We start from the raw sequence: 18,862 nt of genomic DNA on the forward strand, positions 1-18,862 counted from the left end.
AGCAGCACTGTCAGCTTTTCCCTTTAAATACCACCCCCAAGCCCTCCCCCTAGACACCTGGGGAAATAACCCCGCCCCCTGATGAAGTCACACATGCTAATGAGCATGATGTCAGCGGGATTCCCTCCTTTCCCGTTCCCCCCCTTCCTTTGTGTAGCTTCCCTCTGGGAGCACACCCACTGCGGAGTCTGGTTAAGATGTGAACAGCACAGAGTCAGAGGTGCAGAAGAGACAGGGGTTCAGAGAAGTGGAGGAGGGATCAGTGGATAAGGAGGATGGCAGGAGGCCAGGACCCAGGGCTCAGGAGGTCTTTCTCCAGGAGCCAGGGCTCTGTGTTATTTGTCTCGTATCCCAGCCCCCTGGCCCAGTGTCCAACCCAGAGTGAGTGCTCAGTGGCTAAATGGAGGCGCTAGAGGCAGAAACCAAAAGAAACAGGGGCAGGAGGACAGCCACCCCGCTACTAAGCTTCCCTGCCACCCTCTCTTTCCGAATACTAGCCCTTCTGGGCTAAGACCCACAAAATCACTGGTTTCCCAGCCCAGCCCCTAGGCAGATGGGGGCTTTAAGGAGACATGGCTGCTTTGTTTGGGCAGCTTCATTTTCTTTACTAGGTTCCAGTGAGTACAAATCACTGTAGTACATCCTACCATCTCCCTCTCCCTGCTAGGCCAACCTTGTGTTAATCAGAGCACGAAAAGGGGGGGAGGGACAGCTAACCCTCTCGAAAAAGTTCCCAGTCTCAAGTGGAGGTGGGGAGTTCCGGCTCCCCTCTCTGCACTCAAGAGCAGCCCCAGGCCCTCTGAGCCATACTGGGCAAGTAACCGGGGCTCCTTTACTGCTCCTTTTCTGCCTGGTCCCCTTTGCTTCAGGCTTGCAGTCTTGTCTTCCTTTCTGACACCCACAAACACCCAAATGCACATTCCAACTTCCTGGCCCCCTTCTTACTCCATTTTTGCCAAGTGCTGTGCTAAGCACCTTCCTGCATTATCTTCTTTCATCCTCCTGATCCTGAGGCTCAGAGTGGTAGGTGATTGGCCTGTCCCCCAAATCAATCATGCAGCTGGAAAGTGGGGACACCAGGCTTCCCACCCGTGCCAAAGACTGTTTTTCATCTCTACGCTATGCTGGTTTCCTTGTCTTAAATGTCCCCAGTGACTCCTATTATTGGGAACAATCTATATTGTGGTTGTCAGTGGACTTTTCCAATCAAAGAAGCAGGGAGTGTCTTGGGATAACAAGCAGAGTGACACTTCATTTATGTGGAGGTCAACAACAGGGCAACATCAGGGGGTCTAGAGGGAGCAGAAAGAACTCTTAGCTTCAATCCACATGCACTTCACCCATTGCACAGACTCTATAGTTCACAATCACAGCCTATTTATCCTGACTTTATGCATAATTTTGATATGTCCATGTGTGTTCTTGTGCTCGAAGATTAGAAGCACATTTAGAGCACCTAGTGACTTCTAATAGCTTCAGAGAAAGGGAAGCAACATCACAGAAAACTTTTAAAGCAGTCATAATCATTTTAAAAGTGGTCTTGGCAGAGTCTTCTTGCCTGCCCGCTTGCATCTCTCACAGGCATCTTAATTCTCTTTCTTGCCTATCAAAAAAATAAAATAAAAAGTGGTCTAAGGTCATTTGGCATTAAGGCAGATAAGCTTCCCTGAGTCTTACAGCTTCTGAAAACACTGCTGCAGAGCCCTTTGGTTTCTATGAATCATCCTCAGCTGTCCTGAAAGATTTATATTACACTGCAGATGTGCTAAAGATGAGCGTAACGTTTTAAAATGATTTTCTTCCAAAATGAGATTTTAAAAAATTTCAAAGTGTAGGAGTTCCCATCGTGGCTCAGTGGTTAATGAATCCAACCAGGAACCATGAGGTTTTGGGTTCGATCCCTGGCCTCGCTCAGAGGGTTAAGGATCTGGCATTGCCGTGAGCTGTGGTGTAGGTTGTAGATGAGGCTCAGATCTGGTGTTGCTGTGGCTTTGGCATAGGCCAGCAGCTGTAGCTCCAGTAAGATCCCTAGCCTGGGATCCTCCATATGCCATGGGTGCCACCCTAAAGAAAGCAAAAAAAAAAAAAAAAAAAAAAAAAAAATTCAAATTGTAAAGGGATGAGCTTTATGTATCTGGAAAACTCATTTAGGTGGTAAAATTCATTTCCATGCTAATGACAAGAATGTCAGGGGCTACAGATCCCCTGGAGGAGTCTTTTTTTTTTTAGGGCCGCATCCGTGGCATATGGAGGTTCCCAGGCTAGGGGTCCCTTCGGAGCTGTAGCCGCCAGCCTATGCCACAGCCACAACAATGTGGGATCCGAGCTGTGCCTGCGATTTTCACCACAGCTCATGGCAACGCCAGATCCTTAACTCACTGATCGAGGCCAGGGATTGAACCCACATCCTCATGGATGCTAGTCAGGTTCATTACTCACTGAGCCACAACGGGAACTCCTAGAGGATTCTTGACCATGACCTCTGCCTGCCATCAATCCAGCCTTAGGCCACAGAGGCAGCCTGGGTTTCAGCATACACCACCATCTCTCTTGTCCCACTGGTAAGAGGCTGTGCATTTGCCCAGTTCTAGGCTCCCTCAGGAATGGGCGGTCGTGTGGAATACTGGGACAAGCTGAGATTTGGAACTGAGCCAATCCTGGTTTAATGCTGCCTCACAGTAGAGACTGGACCAGTCTTGTAATTCCTCTGAAGCTGCTCCCTGAGCCAGTGAACTGGGTGTGATGCCTGTGGCACAGCCTTGCTGTGAGGACTAGCTGCGCGTGATAAAAGGATCTGGTACTTAGCAGGTTGCCCAACCATTTGGTGCTCCCACAGCCTCAGGCAATGTGGCTGGCGGGTGGGGGTGGGGGGTGTCCCTCTCCCTGCCCAGTGTGGCCTGGAGCTTGGTCAGGCCCAGATTCTGCTCCTTAAGGACTAAACTCTGGGATCTGCTCAGATTATGTCAGATTCTCAGCCTAATCCCAAATCATGACTGGGATCACCTCCCTCCTCCCTGCCAAGGGCCTTTGCACGAGTCCTACACCCCTGCTACTGGCCACCTTGGATAGTGGTGTCTATCCTCATAGGATCTGAAATTGCCTCATTTCTTGTTCCTTGGGCCATGGTGCAAATAAACTGGGGTGACAGCATGGTCAAGATCAATCCCCTCTTCCTGCCACCTAGGGCTTCACTGTGCCCGACAAAAGTGGTGTATGGCTGCTTGTGCCTCGTAGAGTGCACACCCAGCACCTAGAGAAACTTCTTTCATGAATCTATATGTGCAGGCCTCTAATGACTTCTGCTCTCCAGCATTCCAAAGCATTCCACCTGAGGAGCATTCTTTAACCTTATATCTTCATCTCCTTTTAGGTTTCAAATACCTCCTTCAAAGGAGGTAAAAGGTCTGGAGCAGGAGGAGGATGAGGTTGTCAGGCTAAAGGTTTTGAGGTGACTACAGCGGAAGAGAGGAGCATGGGAGAGGCAGAGATCAGTGGGTGGAGGGGCGGGGGGGGGGTGGTGGAAATCCACACTCCCTGCCTCACTGTTTTCACTGGGCCTGACACTGGTGGGACCTGGGGATTTTTTTTTCCCGTCTTTTCAGGGTCGCACTTGGCGGCACATGGAAATTCCCAGGCTAGGGGGTCAAATCCCCAGGGATTGTTTATGTGTGCTTTTTTTGGAGGGAGAACAGCAAGCAAGGATAAAGATCTCTGGAGAGGGTGTGAAGATAACTTGAGTCTTCCCCAGGCCAAGATGCCAGCATCTCAGGACTGCAGCATTTGCTGTCTCTGCCACTCCCTTAGGCTGTGGCTTGCTGGGAGAGGAAACATTATGCAATTAGAGCTGGGTGTGAGGATGTTGACAGGGTATAATCAACAGGGCCCTTCCACCAGACAGTGTGGGGACAGGCCAGGCCAGGCAGAAAGGTTAAGGGTGAGCCTAAGGGGGAGCCTGTTTCTCCGGGGACTGGGTCAGCTGGGGAATGCCTCAGCTCCACTTCTGAGGGCTTCACACCCACCCTCCACAGGTCCTTTCTAAAGCCTTTTTCTTTTTTTTTTTTTTTGTCTTTTGTCTTTTGTTGTTGTTGTTGCTGCTATTTCTTGGGCCGCTCCCGCAGCATATGGAGGTTCCCAGGCTAGGGGTTGAATCGGAGCTGTAGCCACCGGCCTACGCCAGAGCCACAGCAACGCGGGATCCGAGCTGTGTCTGCAACCTACACCACAGCTCACGGCAACGCCAGATCGTTAACCCACTGAGCAAGGGCAGGGACTGAACCTGCAACCTCATGGTTCCTAGTTGGATTCGTTAACCACTGCGCCACGACGGGAACTCCCTAAAGCCTTTTTCTGATTGATTTTCCTTTTCAACTCTAGGACAGCTGTTACCTTGCTTACCGAAGGCTGAGTCCCAACAATTCTCACAAATTCCATCACCCTCTCCAGCTCTTCAGCTCTGGCCACAGCTTATGCTCCTGCCCCCATTTCTCAGGAAGTCTAGGGTCCTGCCTACAGCCCTAGCTAGTCCTGTCTGCTTAGTTTGCTTGTCCTTTTGACTCTCACCCTGACTCAAATTCAGTTCTATTCCAACTCCTGATAGCATTCTTGAGCATCTAGTTTGGGTCCTCTTCAGGAAGACTTCTTGGATTTGGCCAACATGATGGTACCAGCTTCACACCCTGAAGATTTTTGGCTTTTCTTTGGATGTATCTTTGTCTGCTTTGAGGCATCCTGGCTAAGAACTTATCTGTCTTGCCTAGGAGAGACTGAAAATGCCTGGCAGTATGAAGGATGGAGGGTGGGAGTCATGGCTCCTCTCTTCCACCATGGACAGTCTGCTTCTGTGATAAGTGCTCTGGGAGTACTTCCCAGTGCTGGGCCGGCCTGACTTCCAGCCTGGCAATGACGAAATAGGCTTGGTGCTCACCCCTGGTGTCAGTCACGATAGAGCTGGGCTTCGGGTGGTGAGTGGAGATGGAGTTAGTCTTAGGGTTCCTAGAAATTTCTTACCCTCTGAGTATAAAAACCAAGAGTGGGTGTTTGGAAGAGAAATAGGAAAAGGGCAGGAGGTGGAGAGCAGAGCAAGGGCCTTCCTAGTGAGGAGCAAAGCTGAGATGGGTGCGAGGCAGGACTCAGGCTCACGGCTCATTTACAAAAATCTTAAATTTCTGATTCCTTTATTTTCAACCTTGGCTTCCTGGGCAATGACCTAGCTATGGGACAAAAGCATTTGTTGTGCTCTTTTTATGAGCCAGGCCTTCTGGGAGGGATCCCTGTAGGCAAAACCTCAGGCCCTGCCCAAATCCTCCCCTTGGGAGCTGGAAGTCCCAGCCAATTGGCATTCTAGTGCTTAAGGCCACTTTTGGGTGGCGGTTTGGCAAGGATGGAGTGTCCAGGCCTATGACCCTTTAAGAACTTTACCTTTTAAAATCAGCCACCCAAATGGTGGTGGTGGTGGCCTGTGGTCTCTGGCCATGTGCAGAAGGGGCTCTGTGTGAGCCCTCTCCCTGCCTGAGGGACACCTAACTTTAACGCAGCTACCTGTCATCAATGGAAAGCCCATCATGTCCCCTCAGACTGAGGAACAAGGAGGGAAGTAGTAGAAGGGAAGCTGAGCTGCCCTCTAAAGGCTTGTTGTCACTCTGAATAGAGCAACAGGGGAGTCAGGTCACCTCAGGCAAGCAGTGGCTCATCCTCCGCTTCAACCACCCAGACCCCCGGCTCAGCCAGTGGCACCAAGAGCACATCATCCTCATCCTCTGGGGATAGGACTGTTGTGTGGGGTCCAGGTGGGTCCCGGGTTGGTCCTGGGGGCCGCAGGCTGGGCAGGAGGCGGCCTCGCAGGGCCTGTACTACTCCGGACAGCAGTGATGGCTCCAGGGATGCTGAGGGCAGTGGCCCCGGGGCCTCAGAGACAGTAGGAAAGGCTGCAGATGTGCTGGCAGGTGGCAGCGGGGCCTTGACAGGCAGCGGGGGTGCCTGTTCCCCATCCTGTCCGCCCACTGCCCCGCCCTCACTGGCCAGACCTGTGCTGCCATCTAAGGTCTCGGGGGGAGCAGCAGAAGATGTGACCTGGGATCTGGTCTCAGGGGTCCTGGCCGGGGGGTTGGTTCGAGGAAGCAGGCCCCAGCGGCGGAGACGACGCACCAGGCGGCGCATAGAACGGCCCCGTTGGCGGCGGCGGGCACCTGTGGCCCCCCCTGGAGTCATGTCCTGGCGCAAGATCTGCAGCAGAGAGCGCAGGTTGCCCAGCACTGAGTTCTGCAAGGAGAGGAGGAGGACACCAGAGTCAGGGGGTGGGGACGGCTGTGAGATTGAACAAGAAGGGTATGGAGGGCCCCAGCTGGGCGGGGAGAGGGAGGTGGGCCGGCTGGGGCAGGTCACTCACATCATTGGGGTTCTCTGTAGGGAAGTCCTCTACAGGTGGGATGGCGCCCTGGGCAATGAGCTGCCCATAGGAGGGAGGCGCCTGCTGCTGCACAATTTCAGCCTCCATCCGGGAGAGGGGGGCAAAGATGCTGGAAGGGATGAGGGCTACTTAGTCACAAGTGCTCCTGGCCAGAGCAGCCTGCCCAGCCATGACGGGCTTTTTACCTCCACACCCAGGCCAGGACACCTGGAGCTATGGCATGGCTTTCCCAAGTCATCCAAGGTCCCCCTCCTTCCTTGAGATGACTTTCAGGATCTAAGACAGGTCCCTCCCTCAGAGGAGCACCCTTGCCCCCAAGCTGGACGACCCCAGGAGCCAAGCCATAAGCTGGTCACTGGAACCTGCCCCTAGCATGGGCCCCTTCAGGTCTCCTGTAGCTGCACAGGTCCTTTCTCTCCCTCAGTCCCCACTCCGTTACTGCCAGCAGCACTCCCACTGACCTGTACTCCTGGGTGCGAATGGCATAGAGCTTGCAGGTGCAGCCCAGGGCAATGACCAGCAGCAAGCCACACACGAGGCTGCCAATGACGGCGGCAGTAATGACTTTGCGGGGCAGGGCATAGGAGCAGTCCCACTCGTCGCTGCCATCAGCACAGTCAGGCTGCCCATCGCACACCCATGTCTCATACACGCACTTCTCATCCCGGCATCGAAAGTTGCCAGGCTGGCAGTGCCGACAGCGTCTCTCGTCTGCTCCATCAGCACAGAAGGTCTGGTAGTTGCAGCGGTCAGCAGGCAGGTAGCAGGCTGTGGCACCAGGGGTGCCGGCAGCCCCACAGGGGTAGTGTCCAGGTGGGCAGCTGGGACAGTTCTCCTCGTCTGTGCCATCGGCACAGTCCCAGGAGCCATCGCAGCGCTGTGCCTCACTGTAGCAGCGCTCGCCCAGGCCCTCACTAGCCCCCAAGCCAGAGCCTAAGCCACATGGTCGGTCCCAAGGCAAGCAGTAGCCCCGCACGTGGTAGGTGGCATTGAAGCCCCGACCACTGCTCCAGGCGACTGTGTGGTAGTCCACGGTGGCCTGGCCAGACAGTGTCTCCACAGTGACAGCCTTGCCATTGCTGAAGTGGGTGAGGCTGCGCAGCAGCCGGAGGGTCTCGGGGGGCCCCGTGCCATCATACACATGCACGGCATCTCCATAGCCCAGGTCCAGGGCTGTGAATCGCACTGCCAGGCGCCGGCCATCATGGGGGTCCAGCAGCCAGAGGCAGGACTGGGGGTGGGAGACTGAGGCCAGGTGTGAGTATCCAAGGGAAGAGAAGACCCCATAGAAGTCTTCCAGGGTGTGATTGCAGGGTGGGGTGGGGACAGGGACTGGGGTCAGTTCAGGGAAGGGATCTGAGCTGCAACCTGCCTCATCAGAGCCATCGCCACAGGCATCAAACCCATCGCAGCGCTGGGCTAAGGGCACACAGCGGTGGTTCAGGCACTGGAACTCTTCCTGCAGGCACATCAGCCAATCTGCAGAGGTACCATGGAGAGGGGCTGTGAAGCACTGGAGCTGGTGGGATTCCCCACCCCCTCCCTGGGGCTTGCACTGCCTCTTCCAGCAGCCCCCTGGACAGCCCTGTCCAGCTCACCTTGGCTGTAGGAGAGCAGGAAGCCCTGGCCCATGGGTGCTCTGGCCCCAGCATAGCTGTAGGTGATGGTGACGTTGCCTCCAGGCAGCTGCAGAGGGCTGGCAGGTGCCTCGCACAGGGAGAGCTGTGGCTGGAAGGGGGAGCTCAGGATTAAGCGCTCTGAGCCACAGGCCAGGTGTAGTTTTTGGAACCTACAGGGGTGAAAGAGAGCAGGATGTAAGGTATTCTTGACCGCTAGTCTTCTTCCTCGATGTTGCCAGGCCCCTTCTAGCCCAAGAAGCACAAACACCCACTTATTCATAATCCAAATAGCCAGATTTAAAAAGTGAGTTAGCCAAATTCCTTTGTAATTAATGGTGATAGCCCTAACAGAGGCCTATGGCACCATGAGACCAGGAATGCATCCTACAGCCCCTTGGAAAAAGTGACTTGAGTTTTGCATGGAGTTAGAACAGATTCATTACTTCCCTGTTGTTGCAGCACTGTCACCCAAGTATGGTGCTGGCAGTAACCACATAGCTTGGTTAACAAGAACTCACCAACCCCTTGCAATGCCCATGGTGAGACCTGAGATCACCATGGTATTCTGATGCCTCTGTTCCACACTCTCTCCTTCGGATTGCCCCTCCCTTCACCGACCTCTTTCTGGGTGAATTCATGGGAAGTGAACTGTGTGAAGCCAAGAGCCAGGTACTTAACATGGGCCCTACCTCACGGCCCAAGGTCGGAGAAGCCCGGGGAGACCTGGACTGTTTAAAAAATCTGGGGAGGCTGAGGAAGGTTCTAAGCTGGTGAAGGAATAGCTTTGAATCCCAGGCAAGGATGTGCAGTGGGTTGAAGGACTCCTCAAAGCAGCTGTATTGGAGCCCAAGGACTGTTTATAGAGTGACTGTTGTCCTTCAGAGACAGCAGGACCCAAGCTAGGTGTCCAGTCCAACCCAGGTCCAATTCACTGTGTCCAGCCCAGAACATGCCAGGCTTTTAGGGCAGATTAGTCCAAATTTAATTTCATTCTTCTCCCAGTTGACAGGGATGGAAATACCATGGAGAAGTGACCCCTGAAGGGTTTTCCACGGTAGAGCAAGAAGGGTGAGGAAAGGAATAGGGTCTTGCCCCGCTTCTCACCTGATGGTTACAGTCTGCTCCTTGCTGCCCAGGATGAGCCAGGTGCAGTTGGCAGGGGAGATGCGGCTGTCCCGGCCCAGGGGCCTCTGTATGGTGCCCTGCACTTCCAAAAGCACTGCTGGGGGGTCCTCACAGGCTGGAGAGAGGAAGGTAAGGACATCAGTTGCGAGCCTCTTACCATGCCACTCCTCCCCAGGCTTCATGCTTCCAAGGGCCTGGGCTCTTCAAGAAGGAGCACAGAAACTCCCCCTTCCCAGCCACACACACTCTGGAGGCAGAGTCGTCAGTGGGCTCCCCTTCTCACCACACTCATCGTTGTTCCACCTTAGGTATCAACACCACAAACAAAATGAGGTCTGCTTTGTGCCAACCACTGGGCCAGGAGGAACGGGAAATACGATCTCTATCCTCAAGGAGATTACATTTGGGCGAGGCGAATCAAGGATGGATATTGGGGGGGCAAATAGTACATAACTACCAAGTGAGGGCCCACGCTGGGTTTCAGTTTCTGTCTGTAAAACAGAGGATGGCTGATCTCCACTCGAAAACTATGGAAGGTACCAGAGGAAGTCAAGGAAGAGAGTCTTTCTCTAGGGTGCTCTCTCATTACCAAGCCCATGGGACCCCAGAGGCATCCTCTACTCACCATGATTTGGGAAAAGGATCCGGTCTTGGTGGGCCAGAGCGCCTCCTAGAGGAAGAGCGAGAAAGGGCAAGAGTCACACTTCGGAGTTTTCTCCACCTGAGCTTCTCAAGGAGGAAAGGGAACCATCGGCGGCTTCCGGGTAGTTTACGAGAAGGGTGGTGGAACAGGGGGAGGCAGCGGTGTGTGACCTCAAAGGAAGGTCCTCCAGTGCGGCTTGTAGGATGGGTACGGTGATCTAAGGAAGCCAGAGCGAGTATGAGGGCCGAGGGGAGCGGCTGTAGATTTCCCGAGGGTTGGGGCAGGCAGCGACCAAGGCGACGGCAGGGGCCGCGGGGCAGGGGAGGACAGGGTAGGGGTGAGAGGCCCCATAGGGGGAAGGGAGCTAGAGGACCTGGGCGCGGTGACAGCCCTGGGAGCGGGGTCCCGGGCGAGTAGCCTCGTTTCGATTTCTTACCCAGGAGGAGAAGGATGGCCGGCAGCATCGTGAGCCGTCCCGAGGCGCAGGAAGAGTCCCGGAGCTTCGATCGTCTACCCAGTGGGGAGGCGGCGCCACTCCGGGTATCCTGGCTCCTCAGTGCCGCCTCCCCGAGGGGGCTCCATGGCCCAGACTCCTCGACCGAGGCTCCGGATGCCAGGGCTGGGGGCTGGTGGGGGGCGGCGGCGGCCCGGGAACCGGGGCGGTGCCTCTCGCCAACTTTGGAGTTGTTCTCCCCGGCCGCCGCAGCGCTCTCTCCAGAGGCTGACCCCCGAAGCCCAGGGAGTTGGCTCGAAGTCCAGCGCTGGGGCGCGCCCTCGCCTAGAGCCCGCCCGCAGGCCGCGAACGTCCGGGTCCAGGCCTGGCCGCCACCTGCCGAGGCTTGAGGCCACTTCCTCTTCGGGCCAAACTTTGCCGACTGTCAGCGCCCAGAGCCGGCCCGGGCGCTGCCCAACTTCTCCAGCGCCTCCAGCCCCGGAACGCGGGTAGAGGAGCTGGGGAGGAGGGGACTGGCGACTCGGCCCAGCGCTCGAGCCCTCGCCCTGGCTGTACCCCAGCCAGCCCAGGGGTTGGAGGAACCCGGGTGGAGGAGGGGGAGGGTGACGAGCCTGGCCCCACCCCTGCCAATCAACGCTTACCACGCCCACCTTCCCATCTTAACCCCTTTCAGGTCCTACCGCGCCTTGTCCCTCGGGCTCTCAGGGCGCTCAGCCTCCACTTGTAACTCTGCTTTGTTTAGTACTTCCCGTGTAACACATGGGTTACAGGACACATTTGTCAGAAGACAATTGCATATTCCATAATTGTTATGTCTTTCCTTTGGCTCCTTAAGCTCTCAGTACTTTTCTTGTCCCGGTGTCTGACATCCGGTAACACTTTTTGTCGTGAGCCTCTATTACAGCAATTACTACCCGGTGTTATAAATATTTGTTTACTCGTCTTTCCCGCCCCCGCCCCGCCCCTTCTGTGGAAACTGAAACTTCCTGTAGGTTGAGGCCTAGACTGTTTACCTTTGCACCCACAAGGCTTCTCTCCTGCTGAGACACAGTAACTCAATAAACGAATAATTGTACCTTGGCTATTTGCAGGCTATGTGACCTTGAGAAAATCATTTCACCTCTCTGTGCATTAACTCTGTTAAATGGAGTTAATAATGGCACAATACTTCTTAAGGTTGTTGTCATCATTTAGGGAGATGATGTAAGTTGAGCATCTAGGAAGTGCTTCATACCTGCTTACAATGATTATTATTAGTTACAGGAGTTATTTCTGATTTAGGTGGGCTTGGGGTTACCGATTCCCTGTGGCACTTATAGGTAATAATAGTAAACAACAATAATAGCAAATACTTTTTGAGCTTTTTTTCACATTTCAGGCATAAATCTAAGCACTTTTCAAATATTTGCTCTTTTACTTCTCTCCACCATCTTGTGAGGTAGTTATTATTGTTACTCACATGTTACAGATAGGGAAACTTAGGCACAGAGAAGTTTAGTATTGCCCAAGATCATGGATCTAGTAAATGTTGAAACAGAGAGAGCTAGAGAACCTGGGTGATCTGACTCTGGACAGAGTTCATTCAGAGCCTTACCACTCTCTCCTCTCTACAAACAGTTTTCTGTTCATGACATTTGTTGTTGCCATCAGTTTTGATGTGTTCAAAACTGGGATCTCAGCAGGGCCATAGACTTGGCCATAAAAAGGCTCTTCTTTCACTTGGCCCTCAGTCCCATGCCAAGGAAACTTGGTTCCTGGGTCTCTATGCTTCCTACTGCAGCCCTTGAGATTGACGAGAGGAGAAACAGAACCCTAAATATGGGAGGAGAATGTTGAATAAAGGAAGTAGGACAAAGAGGTTGGGGAAATTAAAAATATTTACGTCCCGAAAGCAATCATGGAGTTTTTAGTTGAGTGGTGGCTGAATCCTCTATGCTGTGTACTGGGACTTGGAGAATGCCTGGAACTCTTAAGACTTCATTTTAGCTTCAAGGAGCTTACAGTCTAGTTGGAAAAAGAGGTTAGATACATAAATTTAAAAAGTCAGGCAGGAGTTCCTGTCATGGCTCAGTGGTTAACGAATCTGACTAGGAACCATGAAGTTGCAGTTTTGATCCCTGGCCTTGCTCAGTGGGTTAAGGATCTGGCGTTGCCATGAGCTGTGGTGTAGGTCATAGACTCGGCTCGGATTTGGCGTTGCTGTGGCCCTGGTGTAGGCTGGCCGCTGCAGTACCAATTAGACCCCTAGCCTAGAAACCTCCATATGCCGAGGTTGCGGCCCTAGAAAAGACAAAAAGACAAAATAAATAAATAAATAAAAAGTCAGATAACCATGAGGAATAGTCATGGGAGAGATCTTGTGGAGGGTTTAGAAATGAATTTAAAAATGAGCAAGAGGAGTTCCTGTTGTGGTGCAGCGAAAACGAATCCGACTAGGAACCATGAGGTTGTGGGTTCCATCCCTGGCCTCACTCAGTGGGCTAAGTATCCTGAAAAATTAAGATCTGGAAAATAAATAAATAAAGATCTAGCTGTTGGGAGGAATCATCCAGAAGAAATGGCACCAGAGTAGAACAAACTTTCATTCTATAAATGTTGATTAGAGTGCCTTCCAAGTGCAAGGTACTGTGTTAGACACAGGGATTAATATTTAAGAGTGAATTTGATCCTGCTACAGCAGCACTGGCTATATCCAGTCACTTATGATGGAGCATGATAATGTGAGAAAAAAGAATATATATGTGTTTGTGTGACTGGGTCATCTTGCTGTACAGTAGAAAACTGACAGAACACTGTAAACCAGCTATAATGGAAAAAAATAAAAAATCATTATTTAAAAAAAAAAAAAAGAGTGAATTTGAGCCAAAAGAAGCTAGGAAGAAATTGAAGAGGACCTAGGTGCTTATAATGAGTTTAAGCTTTAATTAGTTTAGTGAATTTAAGCGTCCAGGCCCGTATAATCACACCATAGACCAAATCAAGTACATTTAGAGATGGCGATCTAATGTGGCAATGTTCTTGGAAATCTTTGAGGAAGTGTGAGAAATATTGGAAGTAGTGGAAAATGGGCAGATATTTATTTTTCAAAATGATAGTTTCTAGAGTACTCCCATATGCTTGGCACTCTTCTGAGCACTGCATATAGATCATCTCATTTAATCCTCACCACACCTCCGGGAAGTAGGTGTTATTTTTGTCCTCATTTTACAATTGAGGAAACTGAGTCATAGATAGGTTAGATAACTTGCTCAAGATCAAACCACTGGCATGTGCAGGAGCCAAGCTGCTTTGGTCTGAATGTTTGCGTGTTGTCCCCTCTCCCATTCGTGTTTGATTTCCTAAGCTTCAAAGATGATAGCTCCAAAGATGATATATTAGGAGGTAGGCCTTTGGGAGATAAGTTGTGAGGTGGAGTCCACAGACTAAAGCCTAATAAAGGACTAAAACCTAATAAAAAATGCTCTATAGGTTTTATAAATAATATTTAACCTGGAGTTCCCATTGTGGCGCAGTGGTTAATGAATCCAACTAGGAACCATGAGGTTGTGGGTTTGATCCCTGGCCTTGATCAGTGGGTTAAGGATCCGGCGTTGCCATGAGCTATGGGGCAGGTTGTAGACGTGGCTTGGATTCGGCATTGCTGTGGCCCTGGTATAGGCCAGCAGCTACAGCTCCGATTCGACCCCTATTCTGGGAACCTCCATATGCAGCGGGAGCAACCCTAGAAAAGGCAAAAAGACAAAAAAAAAAAAAAAAAAAAATTAGCCATAATTAAACATTAGGCAAAGTCAGATCCAGGGACATTCTACAAAAGACTTGGCCAGTCTGCTTCAAAAGTCTCAAAGTCATGAAAAACAAGGAAACCGTTGTGGTTTGGAGGAAACTGGAATGACAAGTAAAGGCAGCAGAGTGTCCTGGGCGAGATCACGCAACATTGAAAGTGTTAAGGAAAACTCTGGGGAAACAGAACGGAGTCTGTAATTCATTACAATGGTGTGCTAGTGTTAATATTTTACCTTTGATACATATACCATGTTTATATAAGATGTTAACATTAGAGAAAGCTAAGGGAAAGTTTTACGGAACTCAGTATTTTCTTTGTTACTCCTCTGGAGTAAAAATTTCTTCATCAAAAAAATGAAAATGAAAGTTTATAAAAGTAAAAAGAAAAAAAAAAAGAAGCTCTAGAGAGCTTTCTAGCCTTCCCCACCATATGAGGGCACAGAAAGTGCTGACTGTGAACCAGGAAGAGGAAGGGGACTCTCACCTGAAGGTGACTTTGCTGGCACCTTGATCTTGGGTCTCTCAGCTTCCAGAACTGTAAGCAGTGAATTTCTATTGTTTATAAGCCACTCAGTTGGTTGTATTTTGTTATAGCAGGCTAAGTGAACTAAGATAGATACTTGGTACTGAGAAGTTGGGGTGCTGCTGTAACAAAAACTTAAGCAGTTCCCATCGTGGCTCAGTGGTAACAAACCTGACTGGTACCCACGAGGACTCGGGTTTGATCCCTGGTCTTTTTCAGTGGGTTAAGGATCCCACATTGCTGTGAGCTGTGGTGTAGGTTGCAGACATGTCTCAGATCTGGCGTTGCTGTGGCTGAGGTGTAGGCTGGCAGCTACAGCTCCAATTTGACCCCTAGCCTGGGAACCTCCATATCCAATGGGTTTGGCCCTAAAAAGACAAAAGTAAAGTTAAATTAAAAAAAAAAAACCCACAGTACATAAATGTATGGAAGCAGCTTTAAAATGAGGGATGGGCAGAGGCTGGAAGTCTTTGGAGTTGCATACTAGGGGAAGCCTGAATTGCTCTGAGGATGGTTAGGGGTGATTCTTTGAGAGTTCAGAAGGAGAGGGCTCAGGAGAGAACCTCCTCTCTTAGAGAATACCTAAATGAACAGGATGTCAGTGGAACTATGGGTGGTAGAGGTTATCTGATGAGGTCTCAGGTGGAGATGAGGAAACAGTGTCGGAAACTGGAGGAAAGGTCATCTTTGTTATAAAAGGGCAAAGAGCTAGTGTTTGGTGAAAGGTAGAACTCGTGAGGAATGAAATTGGATGTTTGGCTGAAGAAATTTCTGAACAAAGTGTTGAAGAAGCAGTCTGGTTTCTCCTGAATGCTTATAGTAAGAGAAAAAAGTGATTTAAAGGTGGAACTTAAAAAAATTTATTGAAGTATAGTTGACTTATAATGTTATTTTCTCCTGTACAGCAAAGTGATTCTATATATATATATATATATATAAAACCTTGGGGTTTTTTTGTTTGTTTGTTTTTTGTCTTTTTAGGGCTGCACCTGAGGCATATGGAGGTTCCCAGGCTAGGGGTCAAATCAGAGCTGTAGCTGCAGCCTACACCACAGCCACAGCAACACCAGATCCAAGCTGCGTCTGTGACCTACACCACAGCTCACGGCAATGACGGATCCTTAACCCCCACTGATGCAGGAATCGAACCTGCATCCTCATGGATACTAGTCAGATTCTTTTCTGCTGAGCCATGACGGGAACTCCAGGACCTTGTTGTTTATGCATCCTTTATATACTAGTTTATATCTGCTAACCCCAAACCCCCAATCCTTCCCTCTCCTATCCCTCTTCCTCCTTGACGACCACAGACCTGTTCTCTATATCTGTGAGTCTGTTTTTGTTTCATAGATATGCCAATTTATGTTGTATTTTATTTTATTTTTTTGCTTTTTAGGGCCGTACCCACGGCATATGGAAGTTTCCAGGCTAGGGGTCGAATAGGAGCTGTAGCTGCCCACCTACCTACACCGCATCCACAGAAACTCGGGATCCAAGCCGTGTCTGTGACCTACATCGCAGCTCATGGCAACGCCGGATTCTTAACCCACTAAGCAAGGCCAAGGATAGATCCTGCATCCCCATGGATACTAGTCAGATTTGTTTTCGCTGAGCCACGATGGGAACTCCCTATGTTGTATTTTAGATTCTGCCTATAAATGATCTCATCTGATATTTGTCTTTCTCTGTCTGACTTACTTCACTTAGTATAATAATCTCTTGGTCTATCTATTTACTGCAAATAACATTCTTTTTCTTTTTTGGCTGCAGCATGCAGTGGCCTTATGTGGGATCTCAGCTTCCAGACTAGGGACTGAATTCAGGCCTCAGTGATGAAAGTGTTGACTCCTAACCACTAGGCCACCAGGGAACTCCCTATTTCATTCTTTTTATGGCTGAGTACTATTCCGTTGTGTATATGTACCACATCTTTATTCATTCATCTGTCAATATACATCTAGGTTGTTTCTGTGTCTCAGCTATTGCAAATAGTGCTGTATGAACACAGAGAAGCATGTATTTTTTTGGGGGGGGGTCTATACCTATGCCATCCAGAAATCATTGAGCCAGAGAGCAAACCCGAGCCACAGCAGAGGGAATGATGAATCCTTAACTGCTAGGCCATCAGGGAATTCCTCTATCTTTTCAAATTGTAATTTTATCTAGATATATGCTCAGGAGTGGAATTGTAGGATCATATGGCAACTGTCTTTTTAGTTACTTTGAGGAATTTCCATTCTGTTTTCCATAGTGGCTGCACCAATTTACAATCCCACCAACAGTGTAGAAGGGTTCCTAAAGGTGGAATTGTTAATCAAAAAGAACTTAAGGAGTTCCTGTTGTGGCTCAGTGGGTTAAGAACCTGACAGTGTCCATGAGGATTAGGGTTCGATCCCTGGCCTCACTCAGTGGGTTAAAGATCTGGTGTTGCTGCAAGTTGCAGCATATGTCACAGATGCAGCTTGGATCCTGTGTTCCTGTGGTTGTCATATAGGCCGGCAGCTGCAGCTCCAATTCAACCCCTAGCCTGCAGGTGCAGCCCCTCCCCCAAAAAACTTAAAAATTTGGAAAATTCTTATCACTATCTAAGATACTATATTTTACTCATTTATCATGTCTATTCTCTGCTCTACTCACAAGAATATAAATTCCCTGGGGGCAAGGATTTAGTTGTTTATTAGTCAATACCCAGGGCCAAAAGCAATGTCTGGCACAAAGTATGCAATAAATATTTGTTGGAGTTCTCTGGTGGCTCAATGAGTTAAGGATGCAGTGTTGTCACTACTGTGGTGCAGGTTCAATCCCTGGCCAGGAACTTCTGCTTGCCACAGGCATGGTGGGCACAGCCAAAAAAAAAAAAAAAAAAAATTGTTTGTTGAAGAAGTGAATGAATGAATGGATGAGTGAATGAATCCATGACTGCCATTCATAGGCAACATTGTGTCTTTTAATCCATTCAACTACCCTTTGAATTAATAGCCCATTTTAGTCCATTTTACTTTATTTTATTTTATTGTTTTTTTTTTTTGCCATTTCTAGGCCGCTGCCACGGCATGTGGAGATTCCCAGGCTAGGGGTCTAATTGGAGCTGTAGCAGCCGGCCTACACCACAGCCACAGCCACTCAGGATCCAAGCTGAGTCTGCAACCTACACCACAGCTCACGGCAATGCCGGATCCTTAACCCACTGAGCAAGGCCAGGGATCGAACCCTCAACCTCATGGTTCCTAGTCAGATTCATTAACCACTGCGCCACGATGGGAACTTCAGTCCATTTTAAAGATGAGGAAATTGAAGTTCCGAGACAAGACATCACTTGCTGAAGATCACCCCACCAGTAAATCATAAAGGCTGGATCCAAACAAGATTGTGGAACTCTAGAGTCCTTGTCTTAACCACTGTGTGTTACTGCTTCTGTGTGTATGGGAAGCTACATTTTACAAGACTTAAAAGATTTAATCCAGAGGAGGGTGATAGGAATGGTGGTGGTGGGGTCTCCAAGCCACTTCATATGATAAGCTGTTTGTGGAATGAGAAAAGCTTTTTTCACCTAAAAAGAAGCTTAACTTTAGTGAGGGATTGTATAGATGAAAACTAGACCCAAGGGAGTTCCCGTCGTGGCTCAGCGGAAACGAATCCAACTAGGAACCATAAAGTTGCGGGTTCAATCCCTGGCCTCCATCATTGGGTTAAGGATCTGGCGTTGCAGTGAGCTGTGATATGGGTTGCAGATGCAGCTCAGATCCTGTGTTGCTGTGGCTGTGGTGTAGGCCAGCAGCTATAGCTCCGATTAGATCCTAGCCTGGGAACCTCCATATGCCAAGAGTGTGGCCCTGAAAAGTGGGAAAAAAAAAAAACAAAAATAAAACCAGACCCAAATATCTGAAGAGTTGTACTATGGAACGAGAATTTATCTATTCTGTACAGTCTGAAGGGCAGAAACTGGAATTAATGAAACAAATAAAGGCACTCCTTACTCTAGGTACAGAAGCTGAGGGCACAGATAGGGCACAGAAGCAGAGGGACCCCAGTCCTGGGCCTTCAGGGCTCTTGCTAACTCTGTGACTTGTGGATTATAGGATGGCAGAACTTCCCAGAAGACAAGGGCAAAGGAGCTTCTCGAACCACCTTGTGTTAGATGCTAACATGAGGCCAAAGAAAGTGAAAGCAGAGAAGACACCTTGAGGTGGAAAGAGTGGTTTCAGGGAGTGGTTTCAGTAAATGCCTGGTTGGGATACAGATGTAGAGGGTTGGGTTAAAAAGAAATGTCTGGGAGTTCCCATCGTTGTGCAGGAGAAATGAATCCGAC

The 18,862-nt window shown here is 49.9% G+C and overlaps 1 protein-coding gene across 2 annotated transcripts; it reads right to left on the bottom strand.

The window, feature by feature from the left end:
- Window positions 1-5,145: 5,145 nt before the first annotated feature.
- LRP10 (LDL receptor related protein 10) lies at window positions 5,146-10,794 on the bottom strand. 2 transcript variants are annotated; one of them, NM_001143715.1, is given in 7 exon segments: window positions 5,146-6,258; window positions 6,386-6,515; window positions 6,868-7,885; window positions 8,005-8,195; window positions 9,130-9,265; window positions 9,776-9,820; window positions 10,230-10,428. In NM_001143715.1, coding segments are annotated over 7 exon segments (2,136 nt in total). In that variant the 5' UTR covers window positions 10,258-10,428; the 3' UTR covers window positions 5,146-5,670.
- Between the last annotated feature and the right edge of the window lie 8,068 nt (window positions 10,795-18,862).

The sequence above is a fragment of the Sus scrofa genome, chromosome 7 (assembly GCF_054392235.1).
Source record: "Sus scrofa isolate SSC_HxYL_T2T_F1_AM1 chromosome 7, Sscrofa_HxYL_maternal_Yorkshire_Landrace_v2.0, whole genome shotgun sequence".
Lineage (NCBI taxonomy): Eukaryota > Metazoa > Chordata > Mammalia > Artiodactyla > Suidae > Sus > Sus scrofa.